This window comes from Helianthus annuus, chromosome 12 (assembly GCF_002127325.2).
Source record: "Helianthus annuus cultivar XRQ/B chromosome 12, HanXRQr2.0-SUNRISE, whole genome shotgun sequence".
In the NCBI taxonomy this organism is placed as follows: domain Eukaryota; kingdom Viridiplantae; phylum Streptophyta; class Magnoliopsida; order Asterales; family Asteraceae; genus Helianthus; species Helianthus annuus.
This window is the reverse complement of record NC_035444.2, coordinates 1,635,072-1,654,091: the sequence shown is the minus strand read 5'-3', so window position 1 is coordinate 1,654,091 and position 19,020 is coordinate 1,635,072. Positions and strand designations below refer to the sequence as shown.

At 34.5% G+C, this 19,020-nt stretch overlaps 2 protein-coding genes across 4 annotated transcripts; both read left to right on the top strand.

The window, feature by feature from the left end:
* Nucleotides 1–1,293: 1,293 nt before the first annotated feature.
* LOC110893736 (probable acyl-[acyl-carrier-protein]--UDP-N-acetylglucosamine O-acyltransferase, mitochondrial) lies at nt 1,294–9,654 on the top strand. 3 transcript variants are annotated; one of them, XM_022140850.2, is made up of 10 exons: nt 1,294–1,429; nt 1,507–1,595; nt 3,460–3,584; nt 3,670–3,778; nt 4,639–4,731; nt 4,852–4,968; nt 6,363–6,446; nt 7,731–7,835; nt 9,128–9,214; nt 9,337–9,654. In XM_022140850.2, exons 1-10 carry the CDS (start codon nt 1,342–1,344, stop codon nt 9,454–9,456), a joined length of 1,017 nt encoding a protein of 338 aa, XP_021996542.1. In that variant the 5' UTR covers nt 1,294–1,341; the 3' UTR covers nt 9,457–9,654. The 3 variants fall into 3 exon arrangements, with proteins under 3 accessions (XP_021996542.1, XP_035836604.1, XP_021996543.1); XM_035980711.1 differs by lacking the exons at nt 9,128–9,214; nt 9,337–9,654 and adding an exon at nt 8,310–8,354; XM_022140851.2 differs by lacking the exon at nt 1,294–1,429 and having other exon boundaries at nt 1,507–1,590.
* A 6,622-nt stretch (nt 9,655–16,276) lies between these two features.
* Nucleotides 16,277–17,809, top strand: LOC110893737 (transcription factor KUA1). The gene is made up of 3 exons (XM_022140852.2): nt 16,277–16,738; nt 16,896–17,092; nt 17,363–17,809. The coding sequence occupies exons 1-3, from the start codon at nt 16,408–16,410 to the stop codon at nt 17,699–17,701; spliced, it is 867 nt and encodes a 288-aa protein (XP_021996544.1). The 5' UTR covers nt 16,277–16,407; the 3' UTR covers nt 17,702–17,809.
* Nucleotides 17,810–19,020: the final 1,211 nt, after the last annotated feature.

Sequence of the window (19,020 nt, the reverse complement as noted above, 5' to 3'; positions counted from 1 at the left end):
TGGTTTTGGGTTTGTGTCAATGGCGTCCTGATATTGAAATGAATGATACTATTGAGAATCTTGATCGACAGGTGTTGCATTACTTTTTACCTTTTTGGAATATTCCATTTCGCCCTCGAAACTCGCATTGTAATACTATGTTTTAACACGGTGTGTATTTGTTGGTTGCATTTTCTGGGTGGGAGAGCGATTAGAGTGAATGTAGCAGAGAGACTAAGATGTGGTGGCTTTTGACTGACATGAACTTGATTAACATTTTTAAGAGTGGTAATTGTCTATTTGCAGGGTTTACATTGGGTAATAGTTGTGTAGGACATACAGAGTGTAGATGTCAAGATCTCTTAGCTCATATATTGTTTTTTTGTTGCGGCAGTAATGATATGGAGCTCTGGTCTAACCTATTACCCACCCGGAACCCACATTTAGCAATTAAAAACCACAGGCGAATTGAGCCAATGTATCCAGCTCTCTATTCATATCTTTTCTCTAAATATTGTCATGTAAATGTATACTGTAGATCTGTAGGGTGAACAGTGAACAACTATGCCCTTTTTGCTGTACTTGTAACTTGTAAGCTTTGTTCCACTTGAAATGGCATTCTATTTTTTTTTTCAATAAAATGACCTTTTTTATTTCAAACCACAAACATATTTCTAGCAATCAGAATAGCAGCATGTAATAACACTAAATGTGGTCATGTAAACTAATAATATAGGAGCCTGACATCGTCAAACTGCACTCAAGTTTACTGATGAAGCCATTCGCAGTTACGAAAATAATCAAGTTTTGGTAATTTTGATTGGTTGGAAGGTCTGCGACCGCATGTTTTCTCTAAAAAAAATTATACGTATGTTTTGCCTACCGTTTACTTTTGCATTAAAATGACACCATTTCATGTTTTAGTACTCTATCAGTTTTATTTTCGATCGTTTTGTGGTTGTAAGCTGTTGACGTTCGTTTTCCTGTTATAAATTAAAGAATGATTCTTTTGTTTGTAAAGTTGTTTAAATTTGTGTACACTTAATATAGGTTACCTTTGTTTGTTACGATGTTAACGTAACCCGTCCACCGGACGGGTATTAAACTAGTTATGTTTGGGCTCGTTTAGCCTCGTGAGCCTTAAAGAGCTTTGTATTTCAGGCTCGAGCTCGGGGCTAGATAAATAAACGAGCTCTATTTCATGCTCGAGCTTGTGGCTCGGCTCATTCGAGTTTTTAACAAAACTGATCACGAGTAGCTCTCGAGTATCTAGGCTTGTTTAGTGGCCGTATGATTATTTTAGGAAGGGTTAAACATATCATACTAAAACATACTGGGGCAAACGCAACTCACTTTCAAAAAATGGCAGTTTCACCCCTCAGACTCCGGCGGCAACTCGCTGTTCATCTTCTCCGGCCACTTTACGGTCACCGGCTCTCCACTCTCAGCCGTAAATCACCTTCTATACACATATTCCTTTATTATCTATACATTCATGTGAATTAACTTTTTGTAATTTATAAACAGATGCTTGTAAAGACGATAATGATGACGGAACAAACCCTAGCTTCATACACCCTACGTCTGTCGTTCATCCTGATGCTATTATAGGTCAGGTACGTTTATTAGATGTTTATGATGAAATGTTATTCTATGTGTTACTGTTACCTACTTGTTAATGACATTTTGGGGAACTTTCAGTAATTAGGGTTTAAGTTTGTGAGGAAGATTAATGACTGGGCTGTTTGTTTACCTCTTAATGAGGCTCTTAATAATTCACACCTTGGTTCAGCACTTAATGGTTCACACTGTTTGTTTCACTAGCAGATGTCTGAATGGTTCAGACATTTGCCTCTGAATTATACAAAGTCTGAATGGTTAAGACCTCTAATCTGATTTGGTCAGACATTTGCCTCTGAACAGTTAAGCATTATATATAAGCTCTTAATGGTTCAGACCTCTTACTGATTCAGCACTTAATGGTTCAGACCTCTTACTGGTTCAGCGCTTAACCATTCAGATGTTGCCAAACGGCCCCTGGAATGAGTTTTTGAAGTGGAGTATTGAGTAGAAAGTAGTGCATACTTTATATAAGATTTATTTGGATTTTGGAACTTTGCATTTGTGGTGTGTGTGTGTGTGTGTGTGTGTGATTAATTTAGAGAAGTTGATACAGCAAGTTAAAAAGCTTGGTTTTAAATCGCGCAATACACGATGCACTCTGATGCGTTTTGATCCTACAATCCGACGCGCGATGCGCTCAGATGCATGCAACATTGTTTCTTATGCTTTTTTACAGATTTTATGAATTGTGTTCGGTTTACTCCATCATTAACATCTTAGTATGCTTGATTTGAACCAAAAAGCACAACTCTTATCTTTTAATGACGTCATTTGTTTTACCTTAAGTATGTTTTTATAATTTTTATGTATAAATAATTTTTAAATATTTTTTTATAAAGAATGCATCACATCGCGCATCACGCATCGCGCATCAGATTTTTGGACTAAACGCATCGGAGCGCATCACGCAATTTAAAACCAAGGTGAGGCGTTTGTTATTTAAAAAAATATTTAGAGATAATATTTTAACTTGTTAACCTTTAAACACTACAATTTGTTTGTATATAGCTCTTATGTGTACAAGTAGTCTATGCAAAAGGCACAAGTACTCTACGTAGGTACTAGGTATTCACTTGACAACTACATCAGCTCATTGTACAAGCCTATTGAGCACATTGTACAGTTTTACTCTACAGTGGTCAATATCAAAAAAAAAAAAAAAAAAAAAAAAAATAATTGCACGCATCATGAGCGCATCATCCTGGCATCATGGAATTGCAGCGTATCGCACCACCTGATGCAATCTCATCAGTGCATTGCTCATGATGCACACATTTTTAAACCAAGTTATGTTTGAGATTACCTTAAACTATGTAGCACGGGGACTCCATTTATGTGGCCGTACCCGTCTCAGGTACTTGTCGGGGACGGAAACACCATGGGTACTCGTCGGGGACGTTTCCTAAACGTTTTCAATGTCGGGGACGTATCTGGTAGAAGTATCCAGCCCGTTTCCATTTATTTTTAGGGTTTTTACCCTTTCAAATTCCACAACCGGCCATTAAATAAATAGACCTATCATATTAGGCTTCTCTAATCTCTAAACTCTCAAGTCTCATCATCTCTAATTCTCTATCGATTGCCGATCTCTCCCTAGATGAACGGGAATTTGAAAATGATTTGATTATTGACAATTAATTACCTTTGGAAGATGTAGTATTTTTGAAATTTGTTTAATGTCTTTATATTTTTTATTGCCGTACCCGTATCTTGGAATTTTGAGTTTTGCCGTTCCTCGTTCCCGTATTGTCCCCGTACCCCGATCCCGTACCCGTTCCAGTGCTACTTAGACCTTAAATCATCTTGTGGTTAGATTGTCTTGTAAACACATAATGATACAATTCTTTTAGCTTGCAGGGTGTTTCTATTGGCCCCTTTTGTACTGTGGGATCTTCAGTAATGTTGGGTAACCATTGCAAACTACATCCTGGAAGTCACGTTTTTGGAAACACAAAATTGGGAGATAAATGCATCTTGATGAGGTTAATGCAGTTTGTTTAGTTATTGTTATTTCTAAAGACTATTCTTCTAGCCCTAGATTCTTATTTGTATCTTATTGTCAAACAGTGGGGCGGTTGTTGGAGATAACATTCCCGGGAAAACAATCATTGGTTGCAACAACGTTATTGGTCACCATGCTGTGGTTGGTATCAAATGCCAGGACATGAAGTATAAGGTTGTTGGATTGTAAATCATCTTGGTGCTCCTTCATTGATACATTTACGCGTCTTCTATATGATGTCGGGTGATGAAAATGACTTTAAAAATCGTGGAAACACAAAAATATCTTTGATGAGGTGTCGACATGTTATATGTTAAAACCGGTGTTTTTTTCCTTAAAAATTTACAAGGCATTTTCGTCATTCCTTGTTATCTTTTATCAAATTTCGTATAAATGAAACATGAGAAATACTTAGGTCATAGTTGTTAATAGCGATGATATGGCGAATAGCGTAGCATCGCTATCTGATATTTAGTGCTCAATAGTGTGAAATAGCGAGAATCAGATTTTTTTAATAAAATATTAAAAACCGAATTTTTAAATATGGCGAATAGCGTAGCATCGCTATCTGATGTTTAGTGCTCAATAGTGTGAAATAGCGAGAATCAGATTTTTTTAATAAAATATTAAAAACCGATTTTTTAAGCATTTTAATCGACCAAACAGCTGTAATCTTGACTAATTGCATCAAAAAGCCTTAAATTCGTGAATAAAAATGCTATTTAAAAAAAAAAATTCTAATACGTTTTCGCTAAACATCAAATAACGCTCGCTATCTCGTCGCTGCGTAGCGTATAGGTAGTTTGTCGCTATTTACCGCTATTCGCTACTAACACCTATGACTTTGGTGGCGTATTATGTAATGAAAAAAGTTGAATACTTAGATGATATCCACATACACTATCCCAAATAGGTAAAATATATTTAGATAATTTTTTTGAGTAATATGATATACGAAGCTTATTTGTTAAAATTAAATTTAATTCATCGTCAACTAGAGTCACAATGTATTGATTGCTCACTATTGTTCACAGTCAGGTAACGAATGCTTTCTTCAAGTTGGTGATAACAACGAGATTAGAGAACATGTTTCTATCCATCGATCTTCAAAACCTTGTGACAGAACAGTACGTGAATACTTTTTCCCAATTTATTCATAAACTTGAGTTAAGCTCCTTTTACCGCTATAAATTTTTTTCTTTTTTTCTTTTTTTCTTGTTCTTGATTTGAAGACTTGTATAATTTAGGTTATTGGTGATAACAATCTTATTATGGGATCTTGTCATATAGCCCATGATTGCAAAGTGGGTAGCAACAATATTTTTGCAAACAACACCCTTTTAGCAGGCCATGTATTGGTGGAGGTTAGTCCTTTGATCCTTTTGCTCCACTCTTGTATGTAGATGTCGTAAATTTGACTTTGGGTTATATTTTATATCTAGTGGGTCAAACAACAACAGCAGCAACAACCTTACCCAGTTTTTCCCACCTATAGCTATAAAGCTATTAGTAGGGTCTGGGGAGGGTGAGATGTAGGCACACCTTACCTCTATCTTAAGGGATAGAGAGGCTGCTTCCTGTGAGACCCCCGGCTACAAATACAAATCAAGGTGTAAGCGTCATAACAGTATACATATGCACGCATCTACGCATAAAAAGCAGAAAAACATACTTGGTTTAGAATCACACCCGGAAAAAAAAACGACTACAAAATCTAAAGCTCCTAAACCAAGAAAGCCCCCTACAAATCTTTAACCTTAATCCTACGTCTCCACAAACTCCTATCCTCGACCATGTCCTCAGAGAGGTGTAAGTCTAATAAATCCTTTCTAACTCGCTCTTCCCAAGTTAGTGGGTCAAACCGGTAGTTAAGAAAGGAACTGGTCAAACGGGTCAAAACTAGAAAGGAATCCAAAATGTACTTTAAATTAAAATGCTTAAAACATTTTATATCTTCTAATTCAAAAACCTTTGATTACTACATCACTTATCTACAAATTTAATGGAAAAAGAGTCAAAAGATTTCTGTGTAAACTTGACCCATTTTGACCGGTTATCCAACTCACCCTATCTGACCGTTTGTTACCTCTAGTTGTGCTGTTAATATCGGTTATCAGTCCCCATGTAAAATATCGGTGTCAAATATTGTCAGAATATCGGTACGGATATTATCGGCGATGTTGACCGATATTTGATCGATATTTGACCGATATATCACCGATATTCCTGATATCAGTACCTTTCTTCTTAGTTCTACCATTTGTCTTTCCTCTTATTGCTGCTATTAGTGTTCTAAGTCTTAATTGTTAATTGTTAATGTTAAATGTTGGTGTTTAAAATCTTAATAAGCTCCTACTTGTTACAATTATTAGTGTTTTGCAAGTTGCAAAAGGTTAATTTGTTAATGGTAGGAGAGTATACTGAATTGTTAGTGTTAAATTGCTATATATATAAATTCAGCATGATATTAAAATTACCGATATCCCACCGCGATTACCGATATCTCAAATATCGGTCCTTGACCGATGTCCGATTTTTTGCCACATTAACTGCATAGTTATTACATCAATTATCTACAGATTTCATGGAACAAGAGTCAAATGATTTCTGTGTTAACTTGACCCATTTTTGACCGGTTAGTTGGTTAGCCAACTCACCCTACCTGCTCGTCTGTCACCTCTAGTTGACGGTAGTTGCATGTGATCATTTTGGGTACCATGTGGTCAAATTGAAGTTTGGTTTACATGTCTTTTTGTAGGACCATGCGCACACTGCTGGGGCCATTGTTGTTCATCAGTTCTGCAATATTGGTTCTTTCTGTTTCATTGGTGGGGGTTCAGTGGTAAGATTCTTTCTCAACGATGCATCTTTTATATTATATGAAATTGCTATTTAACCTAGTAATTTGGTTTACATGGGTCTGGTCGGTTCAGATTTTGCCTAAAACTGAAACCAAATTGGAAAAGTTTGGTTTCGGTGACACTGAAAATGTTCGGTTTCAGCTTTTGGGCTTAAGCCATTTCAGCCCAATAAGCAACACCACAAACCATCAGATCAGCCCAACAAGCAACATTTTGATGCCATTTACATACATTCTCTTTCTTAGACCATCCGTAGTCATAAAGCCCCTTTGTGGGCGTTATGCGACACGTGTCGTGCCACGTCACACAGGGGCTTTATGGGGCGTTATATCACTAGAGCCCGTTGTCATAAAGCCCCTACCCATCATTACCTAATTATTAATTTTCAATTTTATTAATTAATTATAAAAACCCTATGCTCTTTCTTGATTGGACAAAGGTTGAAAACCAAACACATCATAGCGCCGCTATATGCATGGCGCCACCCACCAAAAAAGCCCCCATAACGCCGCCCGTCGTGGTGTTCGGGGCGTTATGGGGCGCTATGGATGAAAAAAAAACATTTATCACGCCCCACTACAGGGGGTCTTAGACTCGTACAAAACTACTACAACGAAATTTTCGGGTTTTTCTTGAAAAAGAAACGAGTAAAATGTCATTTTCGTCTCTGAGGTTTGGCCAGTTTTACAACTTTCGTCCGAAGGTTTGGTTTCACGCATCTGGATCCAAAAGGTTCGAAATCTTGCCTTTTCACCCGGCTCGTTAACTCCATCCACTTTTCTCCGTTACGTTAGGGGTATTTCCGTCTTTTTTGTTAACATAAAGGGCAATTTGGTCTTTCACTTTATGTACAACTGTACAAGCATTTAAAATGCCCCTGACCGAATCCGTTTGACCGAATTGCCCTTTAAATTAACAAAAAAGATTGAAATATCCTTGACTTAATGGTGAAAAATGGATGGAGTTAACGAGCCAGATGGAAATGACAAGATTTCAAACCTTTTGGATCCAGATGCAGAAAAACAAACCTTTGGACGAAAGTCGCAAAACTGGCCAAACCTTAGGGACGAAAATTGCATTTTACTCAAAAAGAAATTGTAAACCGTACCTATGGGTTTGCAAAACATCCCTCTTTTATTTGGTTTTGGGTTTCGGTCTGTTTGGTTTCAGGTCATATTGTTGAATTAATTTTTTACGCGAATCATCTGCTTGTATTTTGCTTAATAGAGGTTTAGAACTCTGATTTATTTATTCGTGTACATAAGGTTTCACAAGATGTCCCGAAGTACACAATGGTGGCTGGAGATAGAGCAGAGCTACGCGGTTTGAATCTAGAAGGTCTTCGAAGAAGTGGGTTCTCGGTTAGTGAGGTAAGTTTTTTTCAAGTAATCTGTGTGTCAAATATGATGAAAAAAAGTTATATTATCTCACTAATAATCTGATTTATAAAACAGTTTGTAAGTTGTATACTATAATAATACAATTTGGGATGCTTCAAGCTTTTTGACCTGTTCGACCCATTTGACCCGTTTCCTTTTTGGATAAACCTTTTGACTTTTCCAATCTAACCTGTTAGAGATAAAACATAAAACGCATCAGCCTTTTTAACTGTTCATCTATTCGATTTGAGCTACACCTATTGCCTATGCACTTAATGTGGTAAAAAAATCGCGTCGAATTGGAAATAAATAATCCCATCTAACTAAATTTGTCCGATAATAATCCCAAGTCAGTTATTGGCCGATAATAATCCGAACTTGTCAATTTTTTTTTTGTAAAATAGTTCGCCGTTAAAATAGCTTAACGGAGTTAAGTTTTTTCCGAATTACAAACCGATGTTTTAGGGCTTTTGATCAGAACGAGGATACAAGTCGATTGATGTAAAACTTACCTCGAAATTGTGCTCGAAATGGCTTGATTTTTGTTAATTGGAAGTTTAAACACCCGAATTGAAGCACCGTTTTCGTGGGTTGGGGCAGTATTTCGAGGTAAGTTTTACATCAATCGACTCGTATCCTCGTTCTGATCAAAAGCCCTAAACATCGGTTTGTAATTTGAAAAAAAAAAACTGAACTCCGTTAAGCTATTTTAACGGCGGACTATTTTTTTAAAAAAATTGACCAGTTCGGATTATTATCGGCCAATAACTGACTTGGGATTATTATCGGCCAAATTGAGTTAGGTGGGATTATTTATTTCCAATTTGCCAAAAATCGCATATCGGTCAAGGACCAATATTTGAGATATCAGTTATCGCAGTGGGATATCGGTAATCTAATATAATGCAGAATTTATATATATAGCAATTTAACACTAATGATTCAGTATACTCTCCTACCATTAACAAATTAACCTTTTGTAACTTGCAAAACACTAACAATTGTAGCAAGTAGGAACTAATTAAGACTTAAAACACTAACAATTAACAATTAAGACTTAAAACACTAATAGCAGCAATAAGAAGAAAGACGAATGGTAGAACTAAGAAGAAAGGTACTAATATCGGGAAAATCAGTGATATATCGGTCAATATCTCCGATAATATCGTTACCGATATTCTGACCAATATTTTACAAGGGGAATTAACAGATATATCACCGATGTTAAGTTGTTAACTGCATAGCCTATTGTAATGGAAACTCATTTTGCTGGTGAAATATAGATTAGGAGCCTGAGAGCTGCTTACAGGAAGATATTCATGCCTACTAATGCAAGCCTTGGGGGTATTGAAGACCGTCTTGCTGATGTGGTAATATAATAAACTTATTTATTTATTTATTTTGCAGCATTTCTCTAATATCTATGATGTTCGTTTAAATAACATAACCAGTTCTTTGGTACATTAGTAAATTCATATAAAAAATAATGCAGGAATGTCATAAAGACTTGTCACTTGTTCCTGCTGTGCTTTCCTTTGTGCAATCCATACGTGAATCTCTTAAAGAAGGTCGACGTGGAATATGCAAATTCAGATCTTGGAGTTTTTCTTGATTGTATATGTGTTAGTATCTCTGTAATCTTGTGTTAAGATATCTGTGAATATGTACTTAGAGGTTGTTTGGTATCGTGATTATATGGTATGAGATGTTAGCTGTAACCAAACTGGTTGCCGATGATAGTGTTTGGATATGCTTTTGCGGTTTGAAGCTGTGATAATGAGATGATCAATGATTTTCAGTGTTTAGAAAATTCCTAAATTTTAAGGATTTACATTTAACATAAGGAAAATTGGATTTTCATAATCCCACCTAGTGGTAGTTGGCCAATATTAGACCCGCTTTTGAATATTGTCACCGACAGTTTCACCTTTTAAATATTTTTTTTTCTCACTGCACCTTGTTAAGTACTTAACAAAGTTAAGTTTTTTTTTTTTTTTTTTTTTTTTTTTTTTTTTTTTTTTTTTCTGAATTTCTTATGTTGGGGGTTTTGATCAGAATGAGAATACGAGTCAGTTGATGTCAAACTTACATCGAAACCGTGCTCTAAACAGCTTGATTTTTGTTAATTGGAAGTTTAAACGCCTGAATTGTAGCATCATTTTCGTCGTTTGGAGCGCTGTTTCGGGGTAAGTTTTACATCAATCGACTCGTATCCTCGTTCTGATCAAAAGCCCTAAAACATTAGTTTGAAATTCGGAAAAAATGAAGGTGCAGTGATCAAAAAATATTTAAAAGGTGGGGCTGCTAGAGACAATATTCAAAAGTGGGTATAATATTGGCCAACCACCTCTAGGTGAGATTATTAAAATCCAATTTCCCTTAAAATGACCAGTATTGTTTTTGTAAGTATAATTTGACCCCTAGATAACCAGATTACCAAACATTAGAAGCTAACTTTTACTGCTAGCAACTTTATTTCCCAGTGTCTTGCAGATTTCTTTTGCCTCAACAATTGTCTCAAGCTGGTGTTCTTCATGTACATAAATTACTGTTTGCCAGTTCCGCAATTTTGCTTTAATGTTCTTAATTTGAGGTTGCACCATGAACATTTTGAAAGGTATACGCGCATGTAAAAGTTTTTGTTGGAAGTATGAAATGGTAAGTATTTAGGATTCATCTAGACAACTTACCAAAGTTTTCTTGTTGAATGCCAACTTGCTTTCTTTTTTTTATATGCAATTTTCTGCTAATGAAATATGATGTTATGATTTCCTTAGATATATAAAGTTGATGAATATTTCTTAGTTGTTCATGTTGTGACACTATATGTGAGCTAAACATACTATTTTAAAGACATTTTTAGTGTAGTTGTAGGTCACTAACCATGTCTACTATGGGATAAGCAAAATAATTTCATGTATCTACTTTATCTTTGTGTAATGTGTAACTCTGACCCGTTTTTTAAAAGAGTTATGTAGACACAACAAAAATTTCGCAATTGAATAGAAAAACTAAAAAAGCGGGCGAGGTTTGTACATTCCAATGCATTTCTTAAGTTAATATACCTAGAAAATAATTACTCATGATTTTCTTATAAGCATATATAAGGACGAGCTCAGTACTGGTACGAATACCTGTACCTGTACCGAAAGTACCGTTCCTGAAAGTCGCCAAAAATGGGTACCGGAATGGTACAATATTCGAAGATAAAAAGTGGGTAAATACCGTATTGTACCAAGCCGAAAGTTCTGATACCGAAAAACGTAAAATATTTGATACCGAAATTCGATCCGTACGGTTCGGTACCAATCTCAAATTGCTCATCCCTAAAAACATGTGGGGTAGCTGAATGGTAGTACTAACAACATACCCAGCAGAATCTCATTCAGGGGAGTGTAGGCAAGCCTTACCTCTATCCCGAAGAATAGAGAGGCTACACGTACACAAGTATCTAATTTGGTTTGGTACATGCGTAAACGCTCGTTTGTACTTGTTTAGAACTTTTGATTAGACTAAAGTACTTTGGTATTTAAAAAGTAAAAAGATTTGATCCTAGTAATCTAGTATTAGTGCTTTTCCACAACTGATATGCATGAAAACTCATACTATACTCAAATATAAATCTGGCTTAGGTTATGATAGAAATTAGTGCTAAAAGACTGTTGACCTTTTTCATATCTTAGGTTTATGATAGAAATTAGTGCTAAAAGACTGTTGACCTTTTTCATATTAAATAACATATTAGGATCAAAAGAACCTGATATGGAGAATCTGCTAAGAAATTTTAAAACTAATATTGGGATCAATACAAACCTATTAATATATCCCTTGCTTTAGGGGTGTTTGGGAATTGGGTGTTTTGAGCATCTAGATGAAAAAAATCACTTATCGTAGGGTGAAATATTAGTAAGCGGTTTGAGGTTGCTTATCGATTATCCTTTGGGGATTCACAATTACAACTTTATCCCACGGGCCACGGTGAACTAGGCTCGAGCTTGTTTCGGTTTGAGCCTACTTATTTGAGCTTGAGCCAGGCTCGCAAGTAAAACCTAAAGCTCGAGCTCGGCTCAAGCTATTTTGAGAATAACATCAAACGAGCTAAAAGCTCAGCTCGAACTCGTTTTAGTATCGCTTAAACGAGCCAAAGATCGGCTTGCCAATATTATCATCATTATTATTTTATTATATATAAAAAAAACTAAAACTTTGCTTGGGCTTATTTAGGCTCCCGAGCCTAAACGAGCTTTGTATATCAGGCTCAAGCTCGGGCTCGATAACTAAACGAGCTCGATAAGGCTCAACTCGTTTGAACTTTTAACCGAGCCGATAAAAAGTAGCTCTCAAACCTCTGGGCTTGTTTACACCCCTACTACCCATATGTATAGACTTTTGTTCTCTAGAAGGAAGCAAAGTTTTAGCTATATACAATAGTTGGCAAGTTGCCATAGGCCCATATTGTTGTTATTATTGTATGTTGTTATTATATGATTCCAACCTTAGTGGAGACCATCTTGTTTGGCCAAATATGATTCAGGTTTAGAATTATTATAAAGTTTGATGGACACTTAATTAAACAATGTATTCTCCACACACACATTGTGTGTATATACTAATTTCATATATACTTACACCTAGGGGTGTTCAGGATTCGTTTCGAATTCGAAAAATTCGAAATTCGTTTAAATTCGATTATCAAGAATTCGTTTCGATTATAAGAATTCGAATTCGATTCAATTCGAGTCAAGTAAATCAAATACGAATCGAATACGAATTTATAATTTCAAATTCGATTCGATTTGAAATTCGAATAAAAATTATACATTTTTATTTATTATTTTTATATATAATACATATATAACTTTTATTAAGCTATACTATAAATTATTTTCAAATTTTTTTCCAAGTATTAAAATTACCCATTATTCGAATTCGATTCAAATTCGAAACTTTAATCGAACACGAATCGAATACGAATTGGATTTTTTATTCGAATACGAATTCGAATCAAATTCGATAGGTTTTAATCGAATTCGAATCGAATACGAATTCAAGGAAAAATGAAAATTATTCGAACAATTCGATTCGAATAATTCGAAAATTCGATTCGATGAACACCCCTACTTACACCCATTGCTTTAATTGTGATATACAAAATAATATGGAGTAATTTGTCTTGAGAAAAAAAAAACGTAGTCAAGGAACGTTTATTGGTCTACATATATGGGTTTTTTTTAACGGTAAGGAACGACGTGTCAACCACCGTGACATCGGGCGTTGTGGCGAAGGTTGACAATTCGATCGCCGCCAGCCCCTTGGCTCTCCCAGATGCGCGGAAACCCGACCTCCACCCGCCCGAAGGCACGACAGTGGAATAATCAGTAAAACATCGCCTCCAATCCAAGACGAACCAGCGCCACCCGTATTCGCCCTTCACCTAGATACCACAGAAAATAATGGGGAGAGTGAGAGTCAAACCTGGGTCACAAGAAACACCAAGTCTTTCCCCAACCAATCCACCAGTAGATATATATGGTGTTGATAAAGATTCGTTCGTACAATAATGCCAATTGCCAGATGATTTCAAATAGATCAGCCAATGAAGTATATTTCTTTTTTTTGTATGTATGGATATATATTTGCTATTTGCACCTGAATGATTGGGGAAATTATTTGATAATGCAAGTGACCACACATGCTATTCAAATAGAAAGATGATTTGATTTGACAACTATTTTTGTATATTAGATCATAAAAAAATGATTTGAGTACATTAAACTAGTCCGCACGACTTGAAAATAGTCAGGGTTTGAAATGAATATAAGCGGGTTTAGGTCATAAACGGGTTGACACATTCCACTGTATTTGTATTCGTCTTGGGTTGCTAATAAAACAAGTCGGCCCAATTACTACTTATATCATGTTTACAACTTTATTATAACCTCAACAACCCGTTTAATCATTTATTACTTGTTTAAGTGTGTCTAATTAGAGCGTTAGAGTTGATGTTTTTGACATGTATACGAGGTGTGCCTGGGTTAGTTATGTTTCGATTTTAAATTTGTATAATTAAATCGATTAGAATTTCAGGTATTAAAATAGTCGGTTTGATTATGGGTAACCTCGGGTTCTAAGCATGGATTGATTTAAGCTTCTTTCGGTTAATGTAACCAACAGATTACGAGCATATATAAAAATCAGCACGTTGATTTATAAAAGCTTCTTTTTTTCCGTCAAAAAAGCATATAAGGGACAATTATTTATAAATATATTAGGATTTCCAGACTTATAATAAATTATTTAAAAAAAATAAAATATACAAGATGGTATTAACAACAGTTTGATCTCCTTATTTCTTACATATATAAAATCATATATGAAGTTTGATCTCCTTATTTTTTACATATATAAAATCATATATGAATCATACAACTTGATCACAAAAAATCATACTTAAATCTTGTATAGAAAAACATAATTATATAATAATCAGTTTTCGAATTAGTTGTTTTATTTGTTGTTATGATGGATTACCACTAGACAATGTTTATGATTGTCCCACACATACCTAATAGATGTGTGACATCATCGTTAGATATTAAAGATTTAAAAACGTATTACAAGTTTAAATCTGATAAGATTCTTTAAAAAAACCATATTTTAATTATTATAAAATCCAATATGATTTAATTGGTTGATTCGGCTGACCACTAATCTTGAAGAGATGTGTCTGGAGCTATCTTTTAAAAAAATACTTTGGAAAAAAAATATATAAAAACCCCAATGGTTGAAAAACTGTACATGGTGGTGACCTAGATAACTGCTTATTTGTTGACATATAAAGTGTCAAAATTGTTTAATGATATTTTATTATTTTTATAATTTTTTTTTCTGAAATTATTATTATTTTTATTTTGTTACTTCATTACTTTATTTTTTGAATAGAGACATTTAATTGATTAACACCCAGATAATACTTCTTTTCCATCACCACTTTGGTGGGGTGGTTATGAGTTTTCCCTAAAACCATGCGTAGTGGTAATGCCTTTATCCTTGGTCGTTTTACGCAATGTGGCAGCCCAGTTATCAATGGGACGTTTTCTAAAATGGGTGTAGTGGGGACATGAGACATTATGTTAAATGAGATGTAATATAATTAAATAAAACAAAAACCATCAAAAAATCTTATTGGACAAAGAATATGAAGATGAAGGCTCGTTGGACAAACAAATGGGAGCAAGGCGTGGAATATACAACTCTCCAACTGAATTTGGCCAAAAAATGCCCACAGGGGCAGCATCTTGGGTGTTGTCCGGCGTTTTCTACCAAAAAAGCCGTAAAACTCATCAAGTACGCACGGTCTCAAAGGTTTCTTCTGTGAGAGGTGCAGGGTTCGACTCTCACCCAGAGTAGTTTGTTCAAAATGGGGGGCTGGACCTTAGAGGAGCCCGGGGATCGAACTCAGGAGGTGGAGGTATTTCGTTAGGGGTGTGTTTCGTTGAGTCATTAAAAAAAAGATAATACGTCTTTAATGTAAATAAAAACGCAGATTAAACAAAGAAAAAGAACATCATTTCTAGTCAACATGTACGCATCTTTCAAACCCTTCTAACCATTACTTTTAAGATCAATGTGAATATATCATCATCTTTTCCCAAATATTCACATAATAAAACGTACTCAATAAAATCTCACTCATAACAAAGTTATTGAGGGTATCTTGTCGATGGTGGGATGAGAGCAAAAGTGAAAAAAATGTATAAGCTTTTTCATATAAAATGAGCTTGAAAAACAAATTATATTTTGATTTATTCGTACCAAACATTTCTATCTTTGGTAATCTACATTTTCTTGAAACTTATTTTGTACTATTTTAGAACTAGTACAACCTTTTATTTTATTTTTGTTCATGTTACATCACTAAACAACTTGGGTTTATATAGTATATATATTTTCTATCAAATTGAATCTTGCTGACCCCTATTGTATTGGCTTATGTTAAAATATCTCAGGCTAATCTTATCATGTTAAAGATAAATCAATTCCATTAAACGGTCAGCTCACATGGTAATACAACCAAACTGATTAGCCATGAACACAACTTGTTTTGATTAATTAGATTCCTTGTTAGTATCATGTGATGTGAACTCAAATCTTTTATATGATTAAAGAAGGGATTAATATCCCGGAATTCATAAAAAAAAAAAAGATTCAACTCAAAACAATTAAAACAAGACAAAAATATTTATTTTTTCATATATATCTTTTTTGAAGATAAGTGATTCTAGTGATATAATGTTATCCTAAAATAAATATAATGTTATCCATTTTCTTTTTAGGAAAGAACCCAAACTGTTAAAGGAATATCTATCCAATCATTCATTCTTAGGTTTACATCCATACATATATCATCATCATCATTATATCCCTTGGTTCCAAACATTACACCTCTCTCTCTCTCTCTCTCTCTCTCTCTCTCTCTCTCTCTCTCTCTCTCTCTCTCTCTCTCTCTAGGGGTGTTTATTGTGGAAACATAGGCACCTTTTTTTCAAAACTTTGAACAAAAATGGTGAGAAAATGCTCACATTGTGGAAACATAGGCCACAATTCAAGAACTTGCAATAGTTACAATAGAGGAAATGTGAAAAACACAATTTTGGCAGGAGGAGGTGGTTTAAGGCTATTTGGAGTTCAACTTGACTCACCACACTCTATGGTCATGAAGAAATGCCTTAGCATGGATTGTTTTCCATCTTCTTCGCCACTATCATCGGCTTCGCCTTCTTCTTCTTCTTTATCTTCCTCTCGGGTCTCAATCAATGACCTAACCGACAAGAACATCTCGGATGGTTATCTTTCAAATGGTCTCATCAACCGAACTCAAGAAAGGAAAAAGGGTATGCAAGAATAATTTATATCTACAATTCTATCTAGTTGTTACTCAAATCATGCATGAGTCCTTAAATGTCTATTAAAAGTTCTTTTTATGTTATGTTATCTTATGTTACATTATGTACGCATATATGTATGACATGCATGTGTTCCATTTTATAGGCCTCCCTTGGTCAGAAGACGAACACCGACTATTTCTAGTTGGACTCGAGAGGCTAGGAAAAGGTGACTGGAGAGGAATATCGATAAACTTTGTGACCACAAGGACGCCTACTCAAGTTGCAAGTCATGCTCAAAAGTACTTCCTTCGGCAGGCAAGTCTTGACAAGAAGAATCGTCGTTCAAGCCTCTTTGACTTGGTAGGTATTTTCACATATATGGCCACACATTGCAAGGTTGTACTTCGCTTTAGAAGGGTTGTACTACTAAATGCGTTACGGTTGCTTTATTAAACCATGCAATGCGCTAAACTTCAGAGCAAGGTACAACCCTTAATGCACAAGGTACAACCTTGTAATGCAAGAACCCGAAAGCCCGAATTTATGGGGATTTGAAAAATCCCAAAAGTCCCATGTTATCTTACTAAAGAAATGAAAAATGTGCTAAAAGTTACTTTCTTGGTTGCATAGGTGAGAGGCAATAGCATCAAGAATGCACTACAAAATCAAGAAAACAATTGTAGCATGAGTCAAACAAGCTCCTTTAATGAACATCAAGATTCCAATGACAATCTTTCTTTGATAGATTTCAGTTCTTTAAATCAAGAAAATGTTTACTACAATCCCATGGTCAAATTCTATGAAACAACATCAATATGTTCTCAGGTGCATGCTTCTCCAAGTGGTACTATTGGCTCAAAAAGTGGTACTCTTGACTTAGAACTTACTCTTGCTGCTCCAAACACAATGGACCAAAACAAGTCATCTACCACTTCCCTTCAACTTGGGCCCATTATTAGTGTTATTTAGTGCTAAATAGTTTGATCAAATGTTGTAGATATTTTCTTTAATTATGATAACTTTGACATGGGTCTGGTTACTTCTTTTAGATGATATTATATTTGTATGTGTAGGATATATATGTAGCGGATGGACTCGTTGAAAACCACTTAAGTTGAGAAAACTCGTGAAAAACCCAGTGTAACAATCAATTTTCTTTTTGAAACTTTTACCATGTCAAATGTATGTTGTTATTGTTATTAAAAAATATTTAAAAAAATAAAGTTGTAGGCACTTGTTACATATATGTAACACTTTGTTATTGTGGCACATGTGTAACACAAAACAAAGACATTTTTTTAACACATGTGTAACAATTGCGTACATTTTTTCTTAATTTTTTAATAACCATAGACCATATATTAGATACGGTAATTTTTTTACACTAGGTTTTCACGAGTTTTTTCAACTCAAATGAGTTTTCATTTTATCCTTTTTCCATGTGTATAACTATGTATATATGTATATTCGTGCATGTAAATATATGTATATGTGTGTATACATACATTTCACACTTGTGTATGTACCCTATCAACTTAGGGCTTAATTCTTGCTAGAATAAATTCTCTTATATCACTAACATTAGCATGCTTATATTGTTAATCATACAGAAATAGGAACCCGAATAATGATATATGTGATTATGATATAACAATGACGTGGTGGTAGGCCTAAAAGCTTTTTTTGCTAGATCATAAAATTTTAACTGCCGATAACTTAAGAGTCAAACTACAATCACATCTTTCGTCAGTTCGTGAAATACATGTACTAATAGATTATGTGGTCAAGGTCAACAAACCTAATGTGATTCCGCCGATATAATAACCATTATAACCTCACACTCTTAAAAAATACAATCTTTTATCTATATCTATATATATACCAGTATATAATTGATCCCTTTGGAATAGAATTGGAATTTCACATTAATTTTGAGATGCCGGTAACCACTTTATTTGCACTTTGTACAAGTATCCTATCAATATTTTCTAATTTGTTCTCACTTATTATTGATCTACATTAAATTCACTGAATTAAGTATTATCTTAATTATAAGATTTTAATTTACATTTACTATTTATATTTTTATAACTAAATACTATTTAAATTAAGTATTATCCTATTTTAATATCTAAGTATATAATTACTAAACATTTAGATAATAATAATAATAATAATAATAATAATAATAATAATAATAATAATAAATGTTTAAGACAAGTCGGGTTAAATTATGAATTCCAAAAAAGCCTTAATGACATCTGCCACATCGCACTCCAACCCACTAT